Source organism: Drosophila erecta, unplaced genomic scaffold (assembly GCF_003286155.1).
Source record: "Drosophila erecta strain 14021-0224.00,06,07 unplaced genomic scaffold, DereRS2 tig00000000-arrow-pilon, whole genome shotgun sequence".
Taxonomy (NCBI): Eukaryota; Metazoa; Arthropoda; class Insecta; order Diptera; family Drosophilidae; genus Drosophila; species Drosophila erecta.
In genome coordinates, this window is record NW_020825194.1 from 22,506,898 (window position 1) to 22,529,188 (window position 22,291).

The 22,291-nt window shown below is 45.1% G+C and overlaps 1 protein-coding gene and 1 non-coding gene across 4 annotated transcripts in view; one reads left to right on the forward strand and one right to left on the reverse strand.

The window, feature by feature from the left end:
• Positions 1 to 1,438: 1,438 nt before the first annotated feature.
• Positions 1,439 to 22,291, reverse strand: part of LOC6554101 (uncharacterized protein DDB_G0284459) — a 41,370-nt gene continuing 20,517 nt past the window's right edge. For 2 of the 3 annotated variants that reach the window (XM_001979464.3, XM_026983904.1), the window contains exons 3-5: positions 7,477 to 7,580; positions 3,416 to 4,731; positions 1,840 to 2,766 (exon numbers count right to left, since the gene is read on the reverse strand). In XM_001979464.3, coding sequence (XP_001979500.2) covers positions 2,742 to 2,766; positions 3,416 to 4,731; positions 7,477 to 7,580 — 1,445 coding nt within the window. In that variant the 3' untranslated portion in view covers positions 1,840 to 2,741. Of the gene's footprint in view, positions 1,631 to 1,839; positions 2,767 to 3,415; positions 4,732 to 7,476; positions 7,581 to 22,291 lie in introns of those variants that run through there. The other variant, XM_026983905.1, reaches the window with a different exon arrangement.
• Trnat-agu lies at positions 9,806 to 9,879 on the forward strand. The gene has a single exon. It is a non-coding gene; the product is annotated as a tRNA-Thr (tRNA).

A 22,291-nucleotide genomic window follows, 5' to 3' on the forward strand; every position in this document is an offset into this window, starting at 1 on the left:
TCTAGTTAGAGAATAACGCATATTTTTAATAATGTGCAGTTCATATGCATCATTATATCATTATACGATTCACTCAAGAAACAAATCTATAAATCTATTCTTAAGCCCATTTGCTTTGCTATATATTTGCATCCGCCGTTGGATAAATAGATAAATAGTAATCTCAACTGGTAACAAGGCTGGCAGCCCTTAAAAACAGAGCAGTATAAGTCTGTGGGGCATTCGCCAGATAGAAATTATAGCGGTCGTAAGCTGATGACGCCAAAAGCGAAAGGTAAACAAACGCGGCCAGCAATTGTGCGATTTGAGTCCCATCCCAAGCAATTTAAGGCTCTCCGATCGAACACTTTTAATCGAGCGACTAATTAACGCTCTCAGACAGCTGACTTAGTACGTAGCCAACGATGATATGATAATGATAGTGGCGATCATCGCCGCGGCAGCTGATAGGCCCGGAAGTGGCTCTTTATGCTTACGTTGGCTCCACTACTTTCCATGGCGATCCACTTTATGTTGCCAAGAGAACTTGGACAGTCGACTCGGCTGGTTTGTTTTGGTTTGGATGGCGGCTCTCTTTATTTTTTCAGATCGGCATCGCGGGTGTTTTTCACTTTTTTTGATTTCCATTTCTTTTTTTTGGCTGCTGTGGGGGCTGGTTCGCCTCGTGTTTCGCCTATTCAGGCGAAAAATTCAGCAGCGTTTGAATGAACGCGAATGCGGGAACATGACCGACCGCGAGCAGCAGCAATTCGCCATTTCAAGGCCTACGTGACTTGTCTCACACAGGGAAGTCGGAACGATTCGAACTGGGTAATGCCACTACGGCGCACGGCGCACGGGGGGCACATGGGTGCGAGTGGGTCTCCTCGCCGTAATCCGAGCGCAGCTAGCTCCACTTTGTTCTATCATCCATTTACGGGGTAGCAGTGCAATGGGAGCTTTCTGGCACGTGCCGCAGCCTCTAAACTGAGCCAGTTTCGTGTAGCAAAACCTTCATATTGGGCAAAAGGTACAAGTCTCCGTATGGAAAACCTACGTTAATTAAAACTAGCCCGCCTAGCTCTGAATCATGGAGTCTTGGCTGTATCTTTGAGATACAGCCCCCTCTGTTCCCGCGATCTCTCGCTTTCTAGCTGTCCATCTGACTAGGTTCTAGTCGCAACCACATGATCCATTCGTTATACGCTCTCAGCACGTGCTGGGCACTTCTAGAAGAGGTCTTTGACTGTAGTCAGCTGATATCAGCACATTGCAGACTTTCAGATTTCAGTTCTATCTGCGCACCTATACAATCGAAGAATCCCTCAATGCAGAGAGTTCTAAATCAGCATAAAGATATTGCCCCACCAGACAATAAATAATGAGATAACATGGTGCTGAATTAGTTTTAGCATATTTTAGTTTATTTACAGCACGCTTAGCCTAGTGCTCTTGTGTTCTCTTATCAGTCTTAAACGATAAATACGAAAATACTTAGTGCTATTTGTAGTTTTAAAAGTATAGATCAGGAACTTTAGCTTTGTTGTGTGGATCGGTGGTCCGTTCGATGGTTTCGCTGGGTCGAAGGATCTGCACTCACAGGATGGCTCTTTTTCGGAGCAAAACCAGGACGATTAGCTGCAGGCACAGGCTGTAAAGGGCACAAGATATTATAGGGGCTTCGAGCTATGGATTTTTACGGAGGATATGTAAACTGCACTACAGAAACCATGCCAAAAAATGAGTGAATTGGAATAATTTGTTGAGCTTAACTCAGGCAACGTGCAAATGCTAAAGGTAATTAAATTCCATGCAGAAACCCAATTTTATTGGTCAATAACCTTAGTACTACGTCTCCATACCATATCGACTAAAACACACTCGCATTTGATATTAATGTATTTTTATTTAGTTTAGTTTTCGCGTTCTGCTCATGCTCTTTTCGTTGATCGTTCACTGACTTATCTGGAAAATGTTTGTTTATGCATTAAGTTATAACAAAGTTTGTTAGTCTAGCCTAAGCGTACTAATAGTAGTTTATAAATAAATATTTTTAAATAAATAAATAATCCATCATACAGCTACAACTATAATTTCACGCTTTTATCTCGTTGAATAAATTAATATTAGTGTTAGTTTCGTATGTACTGTAAATACAATCTTGCGATTTGTGAGTTTCGCTTCCCTACTTTTCGTTTATTTATTTCATAATAGTTTCGATGCTTCGTTTGCTTTATTCTTCCGCATTGCGATTTTTAGCTCGAGTGTGAAAAACTGCATTCAAATTGATTTACAAGGCTAAGGCTACGCGAGGTTCGACAGTACAGACAAAAAATGGATCTTACTTGACTAAACCTCTTATCTATTTACAGGGTATTTCCTCAACATATTCGAATTATCTCGCCGCTCTACTCGTTTTCAGTATTGGGAAGCGTTTTGCAAGGTTTCATGTTTGTATCTGGTAGACTCATCGGAGTGGTCGTTTTTTGAGTATTTTCATCGTCAACCGATCGTGAAAGTTCCGCCACAGAGACTCAAGTATTTCAATAGACTCTTTGGGTCATTCGTGTTGCGTAAGTTTAGGGCTTCGAATTAGATCTACTGATTGGATTGGATTGGATGGGATGGGCGATCGTTTATAATACATTTCGATGATAATTTACTTCAAATGGTTGGCTTGAGAGGTTCTTATTAAATACTCGAGACTCCGTTGTAATACATGATATTCATCGTCTTTAGTGGGGATCTTGGTTGGTTTTGGATCATCGCCGGGGGGACAACAGTCCGCTGCATCAAAAATACTTTAGTGAGCCACAGGCGTATGAAGAGTATGATAATCAAATATTTACACACTGGCGGATGATATACATGTTTATGGTGTTGTTCTGGTGCTGAATGTGCAGTGTAATTCGTGTCTGTTCGTGTGTGGATGTGTTGTGGAAACTTGCAATTACAATATCTTTTGCATACCCAAGACAGACTTTTTACATCGTAGGTCCTTTCCTCCCTTTTCTTTTTCTCAACTTTCGCACTGATTTCAGCTGAATTTAGCACATTTTGAACGTTTTGATTTGTTTGCAGCCCAGTGTGCAGTTTAAAATTTTGAAAAATATAAACTTATGAAAATAAAATACAACAACCAAATTAAAAGAAACCAAAGCGTACAAAATGTGTGAAATAAATTCGGTAAATACTCTATGAATTTTAAAAGCTATTAAAAAGTCCAATCAGTGTTAATGCCAAATGTAAAGTATTTTAAAAATTTGGAAAAATGTATAAGTGTTTCAAATCCGATCCGCAAAATATATTAAATTGTTATATCAATATTCAAACAAATAAATTTCGAAAATTTGAGTAAAATTTTGAAAGTCTAAGTTCGCTTGTTTGTGAGAAATAGATGAAGGGTTAGCATAGAAATTGCTCATGGGAAACTCACAAATCGTAGTAGAGCGAATCATCGCCGCCTGCTCCGCTGCGTCCTTGGGCCTCCGAGCTGGCGTCCTCGTAGCTGGTGTCCTCCAGGGATCCCCCGTCGCCCTCGGCGTCCTCCTCGCCCTGCTCCGCCGGATCAGCCAGCTCCTGCTCCTGGTCCTGGTCGTTATCCTGATCCCTCTCCTCGCCGCTGCTCATGCGCACGTTGCGCTCCACCCTATCGCTGGTTTCGCTGAGGGAAAACGCTGGCAGGGGCGAGCTGCTCTCCCAGTGGCTACTTGGCGGCGTGGCCAGGCTGGTGGCCATGGTGGTGGTGCTGCTGCTGGCGTCCAATTTCCGGTGCTTCCTCCTGCCACCGGAAATGGATTTGGCCTGCTGTTGCTGCGGCTGTTGCTGTTGCTGCAACTGTTGCTGCTGCTGCTGCTGCTTCTTGCCACCATTCTGGCGCTGCTTACCCGCCTTGTTTGGCTTCTTCTTGCCTCCGTTCTGGATGCTTCCTTTGGGTCGCTGCTGCACCGCTTTGGCCGCCTCACTCGGATTCCTCCTGGCCCCATTCTTCTTGCCACAATTGGGCGGAGCCCGCTTCTCGGCGGCAGCCTTCTCCCGCAGCTCCTTGCACCTCTTCGCCTTGGGCCCCAGTTTTCGCAGTGCCCCCGGTCCGGCTCCACCGCGCTTCTGGCAATTGTGAGTGTCCTCCTGCTCGTGCGGCCTGCACTTGGGCTTCTTCCTCTTGTTGGCCTTGCTGCCGCCTGGCCTACTACTATGGCTACTGCTAGTGCTACTGCTATTGCTACTACTATTACTGCTACTGCTACCGCTAGGGCTACTGCTAATATGGCCGCTCTCGCTTTGACTACTGTTACTAATACTACTCAGGCTGCTGATCGCAGACGGAGGAACGTAGCTGCTGCTGCTATTGCTGCTACTTCTACTACTGCCACTGCTGCTGGTGCTGCCGCCACTTGTGTTGCTGCTGCAGTGCGGCGGCCCCTTGAATCTGGCCACGTCGACCAGCTCGATCAGCGGCTTGCCCGTATCACAGAGTTGCCGCACGCCGTGCCGCACGCGATTGGCCCCAAAATTCTTGGCGATCAGCTGCTCGACCCGCTCCTGCGGCACCGTCTCCGTTATGGCGTTCGTGTAGGTGCTCAGCTTGCCCAGCGATCGGCTGGCCGGGATCTGGGTGCGCCGGGGCTGGCCGCTGCCATTCAGGGCCAGATAGAAGACCCGCCGCGCCTGGGAGTGGTACGTGGAGGAGTACGTGTTGTAGTTCTGAAGCCCCATGTTCTCGTTGAAGACGCAGTCGTCGGTGAAGTCTTTCTGCAACAGGCAAGGGCTATGATTAAATGACTTGGCTAAGCGAAAGGCAGCGGGAGTACAGGGATCTCGATATCTTTAGCTTAGTGCTTCCTTTCCAAATGAGTTTCCCTGAATTCCACACTATTTACTGGCTTAGAATTTAAATAATTAATTCAAGATCTCACTGAGGACCAGTACAAATTTCGAAACATGTTGAACACCAAATTTGCACATAACATTCAGACCTCTCAGCAAATACAATGAGATAGTAAGAGGCAGTCCTGAAGGTATTCAAACCAAAATTATACCAGCACCTTTTGGGCCACTTCAAAGGGTTCCCTGACCAACTTTCAACTTCTTCAGAATCCTAAACCCATAATAAAACTTCTTTGGGTTTGCTGCCCAGGGGCGGCGTCTGTTTCTTTTGTCCACCAGCTCCGCCGCCGAAATCAGATAATCAGATGGATCAGATGGATCCGATTAAATGCGCTCATTATCACAGGATGCGCTCTATCGGTGTTGACCATCGATTGCAGGCCCCCGACCTCGGCGGAGTACTAACCATAAACACTTCTACTTTATGGACACCTCGTGACAGGCGGACAAAAGGACCAAGCAGCCAGTTGAAAGCGGAAAATGTAAATGAAGAGCGGTGAAAGGATTTTCATTAGCGCTCAGTGGCCTTTGGGCTGCGCCGACTGGCAGACATCCTCAGATCAAATTCAATTACAAGCACTGAATTAATTCGCTTGTCAGGCAATTAAAATTGTTTCGCAAATAAATCGCCAGCCAGGCAATTCCCTGCCTGATTGCTGGCCCGCTAAAATGTCGCCGCTTAAATTTAGAAATTAATCAGGCGAAAGGCGAGCCGCAATGAGCCATCAAATGGGTGAGGGCCATGCCAGGAGTAGGGGTCGAGCCAAGTCGGGACTAGTTTTTGACATGTGTGACAACAATGTGGATGGAAACTCTTTTATGATGCGCATTTCCAGGCATTTCCCTTTATTTTTAGCCCGCCCCGACAGGCAAGTGAAAATTGGCAGCCGCCGAAGGCAATGAAGTTGTACTTGGCCAAGGGAAAACACCGCTTGGGGAGGGGAAACTGGACGAGATACCCAGAACCATTAGCTCTGCGTGGCCTCTCTATCGGAGCTTATCGCGTGGCGCCAGGCGCCCTTCCTGCCCAGAAAGGGTCAACCTGTCGTCCAGATTGCGCTGGACACCTACGAACGGAACCACTTAGGGCGCACAATCGGAGTTCCAAGAGAACCCTAGGTGACGCGTTCCGCCCGCCACTTATCGCGCCTGAACAGGACAATAACGCAGATAATGATGCAACATATTCATTTTCGACCCGGCTCGGCGGTCGACGGTCGGCGGTCGGCGGTCAATTAATACCAAACCCAAGTTTGTGGGCTCCGCGGGCGGTCCATGCCTCGCCGGAGTACAAATTATGCAAATTAATAAGCAAACCGTAATGTGAACATTTATGGCTACGACATTTTAATTGGACGAGAAGCTGACTCACGGGGCTCGCTTTCTGTTTCTGCTTTCGGACTTGGGATTGAATTTATGAATTGGCAGGCGATTTGGGCATTTTCCCCTGCTCAATTAGCCGCGGCCGCAGTCACCTGCCTCGTTTGTCACAAGGCACCAAAACACTTTGGCGAAATGGCGGAAAATCAGTCACATGCCTAGTACTCAGTCACCAGGAATAGCAGCGACGGAAAACACTAAAAACGCCACTAAATCAGGCCCCATAAATGCAGCCATTTTTGAGATCTTAGAACTCTGCTCGCCTTGCTCGCCAAAATAAACAGTCGGCCCAATATAACCGCCCACTTGACCAACATATGCGGCAAGCTATGCGGCATGCGGCGCCTTCAAAGGGCCGCCTACAAAGTGGCCGCTGGTGAAGCGCATCAATCAGCACGTATCTGAGCATCGGCGAGATACAGATACAAGAAGACACGCCTCGGCTGACAGAATTGGCACACTCGCGGCTATTTTGGACGCGGAAAGGTCAAAGTGCCTGCGGCGGCGGCGGCGGCAAGAAATGAAATTGAATAAATAAAATTAAAAAATGTCCTCCGACGGACCAATGAAACGGTCGCATGGCGCCAGACCCAAAAGGCATCCGATGATCGCGGACTACGCAACGCAGCGGGGTGAGGTGAAGGAGAAGGACATCCCAAGCCAAACCCAAACCCAAACCCGAACCCAACCGACATCAGTTGCCACTTGACGTCCTCGCCGCATAAGGACACATTCTGTGGCAAAAGGGAAGGGACTGGACAAAAGGACTCGCTTTGTGGCTGCTGATCGTGTTGCATTGTTTCTGTTCACATTTAATTTTTTATTTATTGCCCAGTCCTTCGGTTGCTCTTTCATTTATGTGAGGGTCCCTTCGTGTTTTCCGTCCACCTCAATCTTTTAACAGGCCTTTGTTTGTTTTTGTTTTGCTCAGAGGGGTGCCAACAATGGCCTAGATAGCATTTCTATATGTTTATCTTAGTAGTACCAAATGTAGCTATCCGAGAACCGCCAATTGCCGTGCGAAATCAATTTCGCGGTTCAAAGATTGCTGCAAATGTAATATATTTTTGCCACACGGATGAGCATTTCATGTCTTTCCTCTCAAAAAGCACTGAAAACTAGACTATCCTAGGCACAGATTCAAGATCTTAGAGTTGGCTACTTCAATGCTAACCCACTAATCAGCTCACTAATCAGTTCAATGTATCTAAATATCTCAAGCTTACTTACCGAGCCGTAGGGAACACCGCACGCGTCCATGCACAGATACAGGCAAGTGGCCACACTCTGCAGCTTGATGCGTCCCACATCCACCGTGGATCGCTGGAGAATCGCTGCAAGTGGAGCGGAGAAAGCACATTAATTAATTATCAATCACAGGTGGCAGCTGGGGAGACCTGATTGCGGGCTGACCCAGAATCGGGTCGCAGGTGTCAGGATGTCAAGGCGGCGAGCTCCAAAAAGGCCCCTTCAAAAGGTGGTTAATTACAAATCCGACACTTGGCAAGCCGTCCGCCCAGAAGAGCGAGTATAGCAATAAGTTAAGAGAATAAATTAAAAATAAACAGTGTAAGGAAACCCAGCTGGGAGCCCCTAAGCCACCTAAATCACAGATTCCATTGCCAGGCAAATTTGTCAACTGTACCAAATCGAAGATGCCTCGAGTGCGATTATGGCGGACATTATTTATGGCGAGTACCGCGGCAGGTTAATTGAAATTGCCTCCTTGCACTTGAGAAGCGAACATAAAAGACGCACTGCAGCCACACCAAATTCAAGTTCGGCATCGCTAAGGTCAAACCACTTGTGTGGTCCGCAGTCGAGATTCCGGAGTCCGGAGGAGAATACCGCCCGCCTCTTTGTCAGTTGGCAGTTGCCAGTTGGCAGTTGGCTGGCCAAAGTGTGTCAGCACTTTGAGGCAACGAGGCACTCGTTCAATGAACTTTATGCACTTTGTGCATAATAAACATCAATTTATAAATACGCAGCTTGTTACGGGAGCAATGGAAATTGAAATCCTAGCCAGCTGCTGCGGCAGCCAAATGGTTGCTCCTAATAAAAATTATTATTAGCAGACCGGAGGGTAAGGAAATTGCAGGGAGTCACTGAGTGGCCACTTGAACAGAGGAAATATTGACTATCACCCGATATGATAGGACTTAACTACACTTTATTGATGTGCCCGAAACAAGGCCCTTGACATAAAAATTGGCATTTCCCATTGGGAACGCATTTGGGAACGGCGGTATGCTGGTGATTTAATGTCCCGCCAAATAGTCGATTATCTCATCTCCCTGAAACTATGCCAGGGCATAAACACACGCCCAAAAATATCATAAAATATTGCCGTCAATAGGTGGGCAATTTATGGCCCACATGCTTATCCCGTATATGCAACTTTTATTGCAACTGCAACTTCGATTGCAACTTGGACTATAAACAGCCCAGCGTTTAAAAGGCATGCGTTTTTATTTACAGGGCATCAATCGCCCATCCCCCTTCAAATACGGAAATTGTAAAGTTTCAGAGAAAAGGAAAAACGCATAAATAGTGTAACCCAAACGGAAAACAAAAAGCAAGAGGCTTTAATGCCTTTGCTTACCCGATTCCCTTCCTTGCCCGATTCCGTTCCCGTTTATCTGATGGATTTACAATTTCCCTGCCACAGAAATTTCCCACCAGCACTCGGAAAAACGTATGTGTACTTCTCGAGCCTACAATCATTTCGATACGTGTACTTTACATTACATAGTTGGGAAATTTCAATTATCGCTTGATTTCATTGTTCAATTTTAAATGCAAATCGTACGAACATTTCAAAAATATTTAAGTGCTAATACCTTAAAATATATTTTTGACTTAAAAGTTTTTGTACCATCTATCTACTGCCATCTGCTGACTGTTTCATTTTATAAATAAATGGTGACTAATATATATTTTTCTCTGTTGGTAATTGTTCCATTTTTCTGGAGAATTGTGGATTTTTGAGTCCTAAAATATATACATAGATATAAAGTAAAGTAGTATAAACAAATGACATGCTAAGCGCGTCAGTTCATTTGTAAAAATCGAAGAGCCCGCAGTGGGCGGGGTTTGGTGGGGGAGGGAGGTAGAAAGAAAGAGGAGAGGGGGGATGGGGGGAGGTTGGGGAGGTTGGGGAGCCAGTGACAACCTTTCACTTTGGTGCCATGTGGTGTTGCATTTCACTTGCGTCGTGTTTGTCGTGTGTGACTTTTTCTCCGAGGCTCATTTAAAAAACGATTTGTTTTGCTCGAGTTAACAAAAGTAATTTTTCTTCTTTTTATCTTTTCGACTATACGTATGTGAGGGCGAGCATGTGTGCATTTGGACAGCGACAACTCTTAGCGTATTAAATTGTTTAAAAGAATAATTTATATTTTTGTTCTGCTGGGAAAGTTTCCTCAGCCCACGTATGTCTATCTCTTTTGCGCAATGCGCTAATTTTGTCTCTGAGAACGTCAACAACAAGCGGTGAGAGCGCAGAGGGATGGACGCTCTCCCACCTTGTGACTGAACTCTGGCCGCTCACACTGCATGTGGCGCCGTGGCTTAGTTGGTTAAAGCGCCTGTCTAGTAAACAGGAGATCGTGAGTTCGAATCTCGCCGGGGCCTAGCTTCTGGAAGCATTTATGTTTTTTGTTTTATATTTTTTTGCTTTGCTTTATTCTGAGTAGTATTTTAGTATAATTACATTTATTGGTACATCTAGCATGGAAAATTTTATTATGTGAAAATCATTGGGTTTATCACATGCGACTTAAATGTATATTGTGTTTACGATTAAAATGAATACGATAGAAATCATTATTTGTGCGCCGTTTCCCATCGAATCCATCCTTTCTCTAGCAATATTCATAGAAATCTACTCAATTTGCTCAGCTCATTATTATGTGTGTTATTGCAGGCGGAACAATAACAATACGAAGCGGCCAGAGGTGTGAATTAAGTGCATATGGATAATCAAATGATCTTTTATTGATCAATCAGCAGGCGTGTGGAAGTTCAATTAGGCGCTGAGTGCAGTTCATTGAACCAAAAATGGGAAACCCGGAGTTCGAACTCCAAAAGTTAATGTATCCAAATTCCTGGCACGCTTCTGAGCTGCTTTAAATTACCCACATATTAAGCACGTAGTCGGTCGAATGTGGGGATGGTGGGGATTGTGGGGAGAGGTCCCCAAAACCACAATAATAAAAGCGACTCCAATGGCTGTCACGCCCGGGCGATAATTAAAATGTCAAAAAATATGCCTGTCAAATCGCAGTTTCGGAAGGTGCTCGATTGAGTTATGTTGGGATTGGATGTTCTCCTTGGCATCGATGCATCGATGGATCGCTGGATCGCTGGATCGCTGGGACTCTTTGGTAACCGTTAAAGGGACAGGCGCTCAGTTTATGCAAATGAGGCCTTAATTTTCCACGAGACGACAGCAATGGTAATGTCAAAATTTATGTGCAGGCCCTCAATAAAACTTGAAGTTGACAAAGGAATGGTATAAAGTGGGATATTTAAATAAATCCATGCATATATGTATGGATTGGCATTTTATTAAATCTTTAATTATGCCTACAAAAAAGTGTGACATTTTGGCGTGACATTTTCTCAAAATTTATGATCACTTTTGTGGTTATTTAACATATTTAACATAATGTGGATGCCATACCATGAATGGTCGTAAAAATATCTCTGGGAACATCTAGCCCAGGCATTATCCGCTTTGTTTGGACCTCACCCCCGATTAGAAATCCACTACTGTGCCACGCCGTCTTTTGTGGTTTTTGGGGCTGCTTTAATTTATGGTCGTGGGCAGCGTATTTTGACAATTTGATTTGAATCGGAGGCGAGCATATCAATCAATGGCGACCTTACTGCATTCAGATGTCCCCAGATCCAGATGACAATGAAGAGTTAACAGTCGCCGTCTATTAAAGCCCAATTAGTGGCACTTAATTGAGCTGTCGTTTGGCCTGGCCATAAATCTTGCTTCATAAGACTGCCTGCACTTTCCGCCTAGATAAACGGCGATAAATCAAACCGTGGGCGGTGCGATAAGCCGATCTATTTAGCATTTGCAGGTGATTGCTTTTCCGATGGGAAAAGCTAGGCAGCTACTTAAGTGTATCTGCGAGCAGCCCGTTTCTCACCCTAAATCAGTGGTACTTCATGCTCGGCTGGAGAAATTGCAATCCATATCTATTCCGGTGCTCGCATCTCAAATTAGCACCCATCCGCGCAGCAATCGCCTGAGTGGCAAATTCAGTTCACAGTTGGCTAAACCTCGCACCCTCCGCCTCTTGGTGTCGCCTTCTTGGGCAATCGAAATGCATTTTTTGCGTTCCGGGAGGGAAAGGATATCCTGCAACCGAAAACCTTATTGGCCAATATCCGATAAAACCGAATGCGCAAAAGAATAAATTACAATCGCGCTGACAGGAGGGAGAAATGCTCACTCCAGGGGTTGTTTACCCAAAAACGCCCACTAAAATCCATTTTTCCGCACATGGCAAATCTAAATGGGAATCGCTGCAGTATCTGCGGAATGGCAAATCATAATGGAAGATATGCAATATCTCCAGGAAGAGATCTATTCAAGCTGATGGGATTTGTCACGACCACTTTGGTTTGGAATTTCTCTTCCGAGCAGCGTCATTCCACTCGTGTGGGGATTCTGGCTTTCTCCCTGGGACAAATTAGATTTATCAACGCTACCGTTTTGGGTCTAGAAGAGGCTTCATATCTATAGGCTGCCCATCTGGGCCCAATTCATTAATGAAAAATGAATGCGGCTATTGGGAATACCTTCATTTGATTAAAAAAGACTAATAACGTGTAAAGTATGGGCAGTTCCAGCTCAAAATGCATTGTCCAATCGAGTGGCCTGGCCCACCAAAGGAGAAAAAGCCGATTAGGTAAAAGTTTCCCAGTGAAAGCTTACGATATTTGAATAACATCGAAATGTGCGTTCTTACAAATTAATACAGGCTGGAAATAACAAACGAAAAATTATGTTCAAATTGTAAGCGGAAAAAAAGTTGTAAAGTGTAAAAACAAACATATGTAAAATACGCCAGAAAAAATAACTTGAGCAAGATGTTAGAAACTATAAAACGCTTTTCATGGGCCGAAAAACAAGCTCGGCCACGCCCCCAAGCCGCCCCAAAGTGCGTGACCAGTGACAGGCCAATTTCGGAGGCGCCCGCTGAGATTCCCGTCCTCCGGACCCAGTTTCCATGCCAGGTTGTGTTTTCCGCATTTTCTGAGCTGGATGTTGTGGCCGCGGCTTTTTCTTGTCCACCAAACAACCAGTTGGAGTGGAAATGAAATATGTAGATGAGTCTTTAATTAATTTGAGACACGACAAGACAAGTGGCGTCGTCTGTGGCTGCGTCTGCGACAGCGCCGTCTGCCCCAACCGCCGCCTCCTGCCGCTCCACCTGCTGCTCCGCGTGGCCCCGATCCCCGCCAGAATCCAGTCCAGCTGCGAGTTGGAGGAGGTACCTGCTCTTTGGCAGGTGTTGAGTCATTTGGTTGACTGGCCATTAGAGTGCCCATTGATCACCATTGACCATTGATCGAGTGGCACGAGTTGGTGGACTCTATGGCATTGATAGCCCTGCATGATAATCACTGGATGACTTGGGCCTAATCTTTCTGCAATTATGGTTTAATATTCGATCCACCATCGATTTAATCGATTTAATGCAACACCTCTACTCATTTGGAGCATCTGCTGTCCTCCGTTTCATGGTCACACTCCGGGATCCGCTGAATAGCGAACTATCTGCCCTGCCTTAGATCTCTGACCTCTGCGCCAAATATTTGCATTTGGCATTAAGTCGGTCATAAATTTTAGACCCGAGCAAAGCCCGTTTCGCTCGAGTGCGATTCTGTGTCAGTTGGCAAGAGAGAGTGGGAGTCAACATTGTCGCCGTGGCCGGGAGATAAGCGGTTTGACATTATCAGGCCGGGTCCAGACCAAAGCCCAACCGAGTGGGCGTGTTCCCGCCCTCATACGATCTGCCCTCATCCGCTGGCAAATGCGTACTTTCCTATCGCTGGAAGCGTAAGTTCCGCGGGTTTACGACCCTTCTGCACACAGAATCAATCACATCGATTCCCGGAATGATGCTAAGCCATTTTGGCCAGCTGCTTGCGGTGCCACAACGGCCTATCACGAATCAATTAGCCGAGACGAGATGGGGGAAAACATAAATTTTGTAAGACACGCTTGGCTGTGCTGATTTATGCAATGCAACAAATGGAAACTCTTAATTATGCGACAGACATGCGGAGCGAGGCAAATCAAACTTAAACTGTTATAAGTCGCATATATATTATTTAGCTGGCGTTGCCTGTCAAAGCCGTGGTTGTCAAATTGTTAACCGTTGTTGCTTGTTGCTTGTTGGTTGTCGGACGTTGGGGCCAAGTTGCCCGGCCTGTCAGCCAGTGTTCCACTCTTCCAGCGTCTGGTTAGACGGCATTTTTCGCAGGCCAGAGCCACAAAAACAGAAGTCCATAAAACATTTTTAGCATGTGCAGACTGGCGGCTTTTAAAATTATTCACTACCACCGAGGCGACAGATGCGGGCTGATGATCTGGTCGTGTCAATGGTTTGAGGTCTTCCCATTTTATGGCTCCATGGACTATGGTCAATCAGCACTGAGAGTTTGAGGGGCGAATTATTCGGGGACTCGGATAAATAATGGCTTAGATATGAAGATGAATGATTAGTAAGCCAATTGCTTGAACATATTTATTACATATATAAATATCGAAATAATATTTGAATAATGATCTGGTAGTGTCAATGGTTCGAACTTTGCCCTTTTAAGCAGCAAACAAAAAATTGTATTTTAAATTATTATTGTGCTCGCATTTAAACTTTTTCTTTTCCAGTGAAAAGACCAAACACAACATATATGTTTTCCCCTTAAGTAATATATTTCCCTATCCTGAAGCATCACACATCAATGTATCTATTAGGTCCCCAGACAAAGAAGTTTCTAACCCAGCCGTGACCAGATAAATTAAGCCGCAGTCAAAGTTCAAAGAGTTTTCCCCCATCGACGACATTTGACATGGCAAACGATTCGTTAGTTCCCGCCTCGCTGACACACATATGTATGTATTATCGCTGTGCAGTTCCCCAAAATATATATAGATGTGTAGTCGGCCAATTCGGTAATCTCCAAACTGGAGCGCAGCGAATGCGGCAAAGTCCCGCAGCCAAACTGTCGCCTGTCAACTTGGGCGGATTGGAAATTGGGAGTGGAAATGGTATGGAAAATGGGCCTGGAGCTGATTTTGTGTATTTTTAGCTGTCACCAGCTCTCGGAGACATTTGACATGGGAAATAACATTTCAATTAGTTGATCCAATGCTCGATTTAAGGCGAATTGCCACTAAGAAGAGCAGCTCCGAAAAAAAACCAAAAGGGAGCGATGGTCATGGAATGCGGATGGTTAACAGCACGAATAGCTAATGCCTCCTCAAATGTTGAGTCACAGATACATTTGCATCTGATCCAGATAGCACGTGTTAGTGTGTGTGTTTCCGCGATATCGGAGAGTGCAAAGCCGTATCTATCACACACGCTATACCACATTTGCAGCTGTGTTTGTGCGGGGGGCGTAAATAGTACAGAGCTTAGTTGCGTTCGCAATTAATTCACAGTAAACAGCAAGTGTTGCAAATAAATTAGCGGCGACAAAAACTTTCTGCTGGTGAAAACAACGACAAAATCGAGTCTGAGCCGCATAAAATGCAATCGAAGCCGCATGCGACACAAGCACTTTGCTTATCGGCTGCTAGCATCGAAACGTTTGCGACTCGATGCGACTGTTCAATACCCATTAGTTCGAAAGAGTGTGCCAGGGCTAAAAAATGATATATGGTTACTATTAAAAACTATGAGAATTTAACCATTTCGGTTATTAAAGAATGACTTAAACGGAAAGTATAGTGAATTCGTTACTAATTTAAATGTTTTATATTTGTATTGAAAGACTGTTTCATTTGGCACAATGTAAATTAGTATAGACATAAAAAGACATTGTGAAGCCCTAAAATAAGTTTGAGATTTGGTTTTAGTTGTATAATTGAAGCAGTTTTCCATTTCAAGAGTCTTTTGTTGCTAACTAGAGAGTATGGCCATTTCGGTGAGTCAGAGCCGGTTTAGGAACCCCATCGGAAAACGTCATAATTATCGGGGTAGCTGAGTGGGCCGCCAGTGAACAAGTGAGCAGATACAGATACAAATGCAGGGCGCACAGAAACAGAAACAGATACAGCTACACTTAATACTACGTTTGTTTGCCTGGCGCAATGCAAAATATATTGACTTAGGTCAGTGGCTCATTGAACGCAAATGCAAATTGTTTTTGCTGCCGCTGCCGCTCGGTAATTCGCACTTCACACCCTTATATGCATGTGTCTAAATGCTTAAATGTATGAACGCGTTCGCGTATCTGTGTATCTGCAAGATACAAGACTGCAAGTAGCTGGCAAAATGTGATAAACAAACCTGACGCCAGACCCCTGTGAGCAGTTAAATTTAAAGGCAAACAACAGAAAATATTACCTCATCGGGATGGCATAAGTTATAGACCAGACCGATATATCAGCCGATCAAGGCTGGAATTCACATGAACTCCTTCAGAATATTGAGTTACGGCCCAACATAACATAGCATACCATACCATAGCCCGTATGCCACTATCAAATTACTCGGAAAATCGAAACGAAACTGGAAAACTCAAAATTATTGACCAGTCCGCAGTTAAGTTTTATTGGTCGCGTCAATCTTCATGAGAAACGCTTGAAGAATATTCTGGGAATCCAAGTCCTCTGCCAAGTAATGTCCATTTAAATGCTCATTAATTAGATAATCATAAAGATATTACTGGCTGCGGAATCTTGCTCAATGGCACTGGAAAACAAGCAATAAAAATTCCAAAATATAATAGAGCCATAGCAAATCTGTCAGAGCCTGACAACAAGACCATAAAAGCGCCTACAGCCAATAAAGAAGTTTATAAATATTTTCTGGCCTCCAGAAGACTCTCCCCAGAGAGAGTGAAAGTGACGCTCCAGATCGAAGACAGAAATCAGCATAAACACTGTTAGCTAAATTGTTATTCAACAAAAACCCACAGCCATTATAAACAACAGACTACACGCACAAATTTAGATGGGCAACTTAGAAAGATATCTTAAGATAGCATGCTTCGCTTTATTGTCGCCGCCATGCATCATTCCATACGATCCAATCCAATCCGATTCGATTCGATTCGGAAAGCTGGGAAGCTTTAGCTTTCAGCAGTGCCATCTGCCTATGCCCGAAAATTTTTACGACGTGCTAGACTATTAAAGATATTTAGATACTTCTGGGGGCTCTATTTTTGGCTCTGCCTGTGACTCGATTCGCTCCAAAGTGTGTTTGCATTAATTCGACCTCAAAATGCGCCATGAAATTGGATTACACTTGGGTGCAGCGGTTGGATTGGTTGACCGGCTGACTGGTTGGGTGAATAAATGCCATGCTCCACATAATCGGGTGGATCGCCAATTATCGCGTCCATTATGCTGCAAATTGCATTGTCATCGGACCACCTGCATTGTGCATTTCCAGAGGCAGTCTTTTGTAGAAAACACGAAACACTTGACCACATTTGTCATACTCCCTCGGTACGAGGCACTTGCCACTTGTAGATTCAGATGGCCACGAACTCCAGTCAAGTGAACAACTGGCTTTTAACAACTGCTCCCCTCGATCACCGATCGCTTATCGACTGACAATGTAATTGTGATTTATGCAAATTGCCACGCTCGACACCTTTTGGCGAATTTATGCATTGGCCTTAAATCTGAGCAACTCCCAATTCTGCGGCTTCGGTGGACTTTCTTCTTTCTCGCGGAGATTTGCTTATTATGCTTGGTCGCCTCGCAACTGTTTATTGACTTGGTCTGCGAAACAAAATAATTGGGAGCCGAGGAACCCACACGAACTCTCCCGGCTTGTTTTGATTTCTATTAATATTTTCGTTGCAAAATGATTGTTGCACCCCATAAAAAGTTGCACAGAGCACCGCGGACAGGCATTAATCAGTGGGAAAGAGAAGAAAGCTAAGAAAAATCATCCAAACTAAATTCTAGAAGTTCTGTTTGCATGCTGCCAAATATCTGCATCTGGGCATACGAGTATTTGTGTGTGGGGAGGCCGGAAGATGCGTCAATAACCCCATTCCGATACCGAATCGATCGATGCGATTCAGCTAATCCTGTGGCCGCCGATGATGAAGATGCTTTTCCTGTATTTTTATGAGCTCTCCGGCTAAGTGGGCAATAAAAGTGGTATCTGGTATCTGGTACTCGGTATCTGATAGTGGGCCAGACACACTCTCTGCTTATCTTTGGGCCGGCAACAGGCCTCCCATAACCACTTTCTTGGCCAAGTGTGGCAAGTGCAGTTGGCAATAGTTGGTGCTAGTTTATGCGTGCTCTGATTTCATGATGTGTGAATCGGCTCGTTAAATGTTTGGCCAGATGCAGTGAGAAATTTGCCAGTTGCCAGTTGCCAGTTTGCTGTGATGTGCCACATGAAATGCAGAAGCTTCACTTGCGAGTGCCAATTGCACGTATTTACTTAATTTATTAGAAGCACGAGTGTATTTAACGGAAGCAAAATCTATAAGCTACTACACCCAATATAATATGTTTTGCTTAACCTGGTGAAGAGGAGACCATCTTACTTAATGAAATGATCCATGGCATTCCTTCCAGCATCTTTATATCTGCTCGTTTGTATGCAACATTGTTGCCTAATGGAGCACCTGAAATTCTCCGTCCGTGCCATATATTCGCTGGCTTTTGTAGGCCATGTTACAGACTGTTCGATGTTTGTTTGCTCTGTATATACATGCAGGCCAGAAACAAATAGCATTGCATAAATCAAAGACTCAACTCGCTGAAGTGCGTGAATAATGAGTGAGAATCAGGGTGCGAAAAAAGGAGTAGATTAGGAGTGGAACACCACTTAATAATCCGCCGCGTGTTGTGTGTGGCTACTGTGCGACATTCTGTCTGATGTCCCACTCGAGTGCGTTTTTATGGTCGCTCATTAATTTTATGGCTTTTCATTTGTCGGATGTGGAGGCGGAACTGTGCGATAAGCAGGATCCCACACATGGGAGCAGAGTGCGCACTTGCAAGACAGACCCACTGGCTATGGATGGCTGGACGCACTTGCTCCAATGACCGCATTGGCCCCTGTATCATGCACCGATCGCATAACTCACGCAGGATTGTCAATGCGGTTGGATTGCGAAACCGTTTGCCAAAACACGTCCCACAATCAGCTAATTGGACGGACTTACTCGACTCCCCAGTGTCGCTTTCATTAGCATGCAAATACAGATCGCGGCGATATCTGAATCCGAATCTGCTCCGCTTCTGTTCCTTAATGGTCGCTACGTGTTTCGGTGCCTGCTCTTTTGTAATTAATGTGATCCGCCGACTGACCTTAACTGTGTGTTGTCAGCCTGATTAAAGAGTGTTGAAAAACAAGTTGTTACTGCTCCCACCAAGCCAGTGAAACGGAAAACGAGGAGCCGCAGACTGGACACCACTTGTGGACACTCGAGGATCCTGAAAACGAAACTGGCTGTCGGGGCATTCTGTCATTTTAATGGTGGCTCTGGGATTGGCTTTTTGGCTTTCGATTTTGAGTCTAATTAAGGCGAACATGTGCCAAGATCAATGTCGGCGGCGCCACGGTGGCGTGCGTATCTGAAAGATACTTGTGCGCTTACTGCATAGCGGATAAGACCAATATGCCAGCTACCGAAAATTAATTTATGCCATTCTCGGACGACTTGTTTGCCATAATTGCACTTCGCCAGCTGACAAATTGCACTCGCGTAATGGCCGTTTCGACTGGCATTGTTGGTGCGTTTTTAAATCCGATCCGCGAATTATGCGCATTTTGCATGCCATTTATGAGAGGCATGCGAAATCTGTGTGGCATTGAACTCGCAAGGGATGTCTTCATCGCTCGCTGTCGAACTTAAAGCCACCGAATGAAGTTTGCTTGCCGGAGGACTTACTCGTATGCCATACACAAAGTCGTTCAGACCGACACACCCACTACGCCCATTGGGCACACCAAAAAATACTTACTAACTGAATTGATAAATGCTTTCGAAAAGGTGCTCAAAAAATAGTTATACCCTTTAAAGTAGTCTAAAAAAATGTCAAAAAATTGGCACTACTTTTACGAGTGTAATTTTTTGTGTAGAGTAAAGTAAGAGTTATGTAAAATTTAGTCGATGTGAGTAAGAGCCAGTAATTATTATGTGATGCTGGCTAGATTCATTGTAAGTTACAATACTTAGAATGTGTTGAGAACACCAAATTCTTCCCAGTGCACATTCTCCCATGCAAATAAGGCGTACTTTGAGTGTGGGCCCAGGCTCAAACTCAAGTCGTGAGGAAGTCATAGACCGAGTTGATGAGTTGGGACTGCCTGCCAAAAGTAATGTCACCGATTTGCATGCAAATTGCACGCGGAAGTTTCCGCTAACAAGGCCGTTAAGGCCATTAAACTTGGCCCAGGCTGAGTCAGTCGGAATCCCTGCGACTCCGACTCCCTTCCAGCCAGTTGAAGTCAAAGGGCCAGGGTGTCAAAGAGCAAATATGTGGCCAGCCGACGCCTCCACATTACTCAAGCTCACGCCTCTGAATACAATTCAATCCAAAGGTTCGCCCGGGGTCGCATGCAACTAATGAAGTTGAAGTTGCACATCCCCCGGGTTTCCAGATCGAAGTCTTGCTAAATTTAGCCCGAATGGCCGGCTCCTCCGGCCAGGCTCGCCACCTACGATAAATCAAAGTTAATCAGATCTAGTTTCGATTGGGTTTTTACGGCTCGCTGCGCTCCACTGCCATTCGGCTCCATTCGATGCCATTTAAATTAGCTGCCGGGTAATTTATTGCATTGTTGGCTCTTTGCGGGTTTCGTTTAGCGCCAGGATGCCGCTAGCTCCGATCGGCTGGCCCAGACACAAAGGCCTTTGGGCCCTGTTCCCAGTCTCCCACTCTTCAGTATCAGTCCACATTCTGCGACTCCTGGCTCCTTGGTTCCAGACTTGTCCGAGTAGTTTGCGCCCGACTGAAACTGAATGGGCTGCCCATGCTAGTCGATAATTACGCATATTTTGTTGCCTGTTTTGACGTTGGTTTTTACTTTTATTCAATTGGATGCAGTGCGAATGGTAGAGTATGCAGAGCTTGGCTGACTGAGGACGGGGATTGCCTATCAGCATATAAATTTCCGCTTTTATGAGGAGCTAAATATTTAAAAGCCTCATAATCAGCGCCAGAGCTGCAAACTAGCAAAAATCGCAGTCCTGTTTCCAGGAAATATGGCTGACAAAACGGGCCAATTAGAGCAATTAATTCTCCATAAGTGAATGACATTTGAGCCCGCGAAAGACCGGAAATTTAAGACTTTTTTTTTACTAAATGAAAAGGTATTATGGACTTCCTTAAATTCCCGACCATTTAATCGTTTGATCCCCCTGCTTAACACTAAATTGACCATTAAGGCACTTCGTTCCACATCTAATAAGTCTATTTATAGTAATCTTGTAATTTTTGACCTCTATCATTGGTAGTTTACACAAATAGGCCTAGGAAAACAATCCACAAGGGCATGAAAACTTCGGCGCTCCAATAAAAGCGGCCCGGCGAAGTTTTAATACTATTTCCTACACTCCATTTAGCATGTCGAGCATTGTCTTGGCGTGAGGATTGGCCATCGTTGGGTTTTTAGTAGCTGTTAAATGGCACGGACGCAGTCGGTGGTCTCTTCGATTTTCCTTGGCAGCGAGAGCTAGTGCTCGGCTGGTTTTTAACACCCATCCAGATCCAGAGTCGGGGCTCCAAGTTCTGGATCGGATCTCTGGGTAGGAAACCAAATGGGTTTCAATTTACACACTTGTCGCCAGGCTCTTTGCTTTGCCCACATTGGAGCAGATTGGAGTACCTGGGGATGGGAACCTTGTCATCGCCTGGAATAAGGCGCTTATTTATTTGCAATGGCTTATGAGAATCTTAAGGCATCGGAACGGCATCGAATCGCCCGGTATCGCGTTGCAGAGACGTATCGCAATTATAAATCAGTTTAAGGCTTCCCGGAGCCCGGAGCCCTGGACCCCCGTGACATTAAGCAATGAAACCTTTTGAGCTCTGTTTGGCTTTGTCTTTGTCAAGTGGGCTGTCTGTCCAGGGCGGCAATCCTGTCCAGACCACCAGCCACTGGAGCATCCACGCTCCGTGTGGCACCTTTGTTTGCATCATTCTGACGCTGCAGCGATCGCCGCTGATTGCCAAACACGAACAAATGAATGATTGCCCCAGAGCCCAGTTCATACGGATCCATCACGGATTTCTCTCACGGCTGTACGTCGTCTATGTTTGCTAATAACTCAACAGCTAATCAGCGAGCAGCTCCTCGCAGCATGTAGCCCGCAATTAAGCGAGCAGAAATGTATCTTTATATCTTTAGATCTTCGAATCTTTGGTATCTTTGCATCTGCATCAACAAACAGGCCTCTGCGCATGCCGTGCAGCATTAGACAAATCAATTATGCTGACTTTATTTGGGTGGGGCCTCGGTCTGTTTGACTATCTAATGGAGAGGCTGTGTGGGAAAGCATTAGCCCCAGGAATTCAGAATTCCGAATGCAGAAAGCATTTTCACACTAAGCCCCTTCGCATGACCTGCTAAAGTAAATTCGCGGCAAATTCCATCAAAAGTTGTCAGCTGACGGAGAAATCGATCGCTATCGCGAAAATTTGGAGCAATAGCCGATAAGGCAGTCATATTTTATTTATAACGTGTGGCTAAAGGAGCCGCCCTCTTAACGCACCGACTATTAACACAACTTTCCGCTTTGGGCCCTCTATTAATCAACATAATTGATGACAATTGGCCTGGTGCTTTCTGGTGCGTTGTGTCGTAAC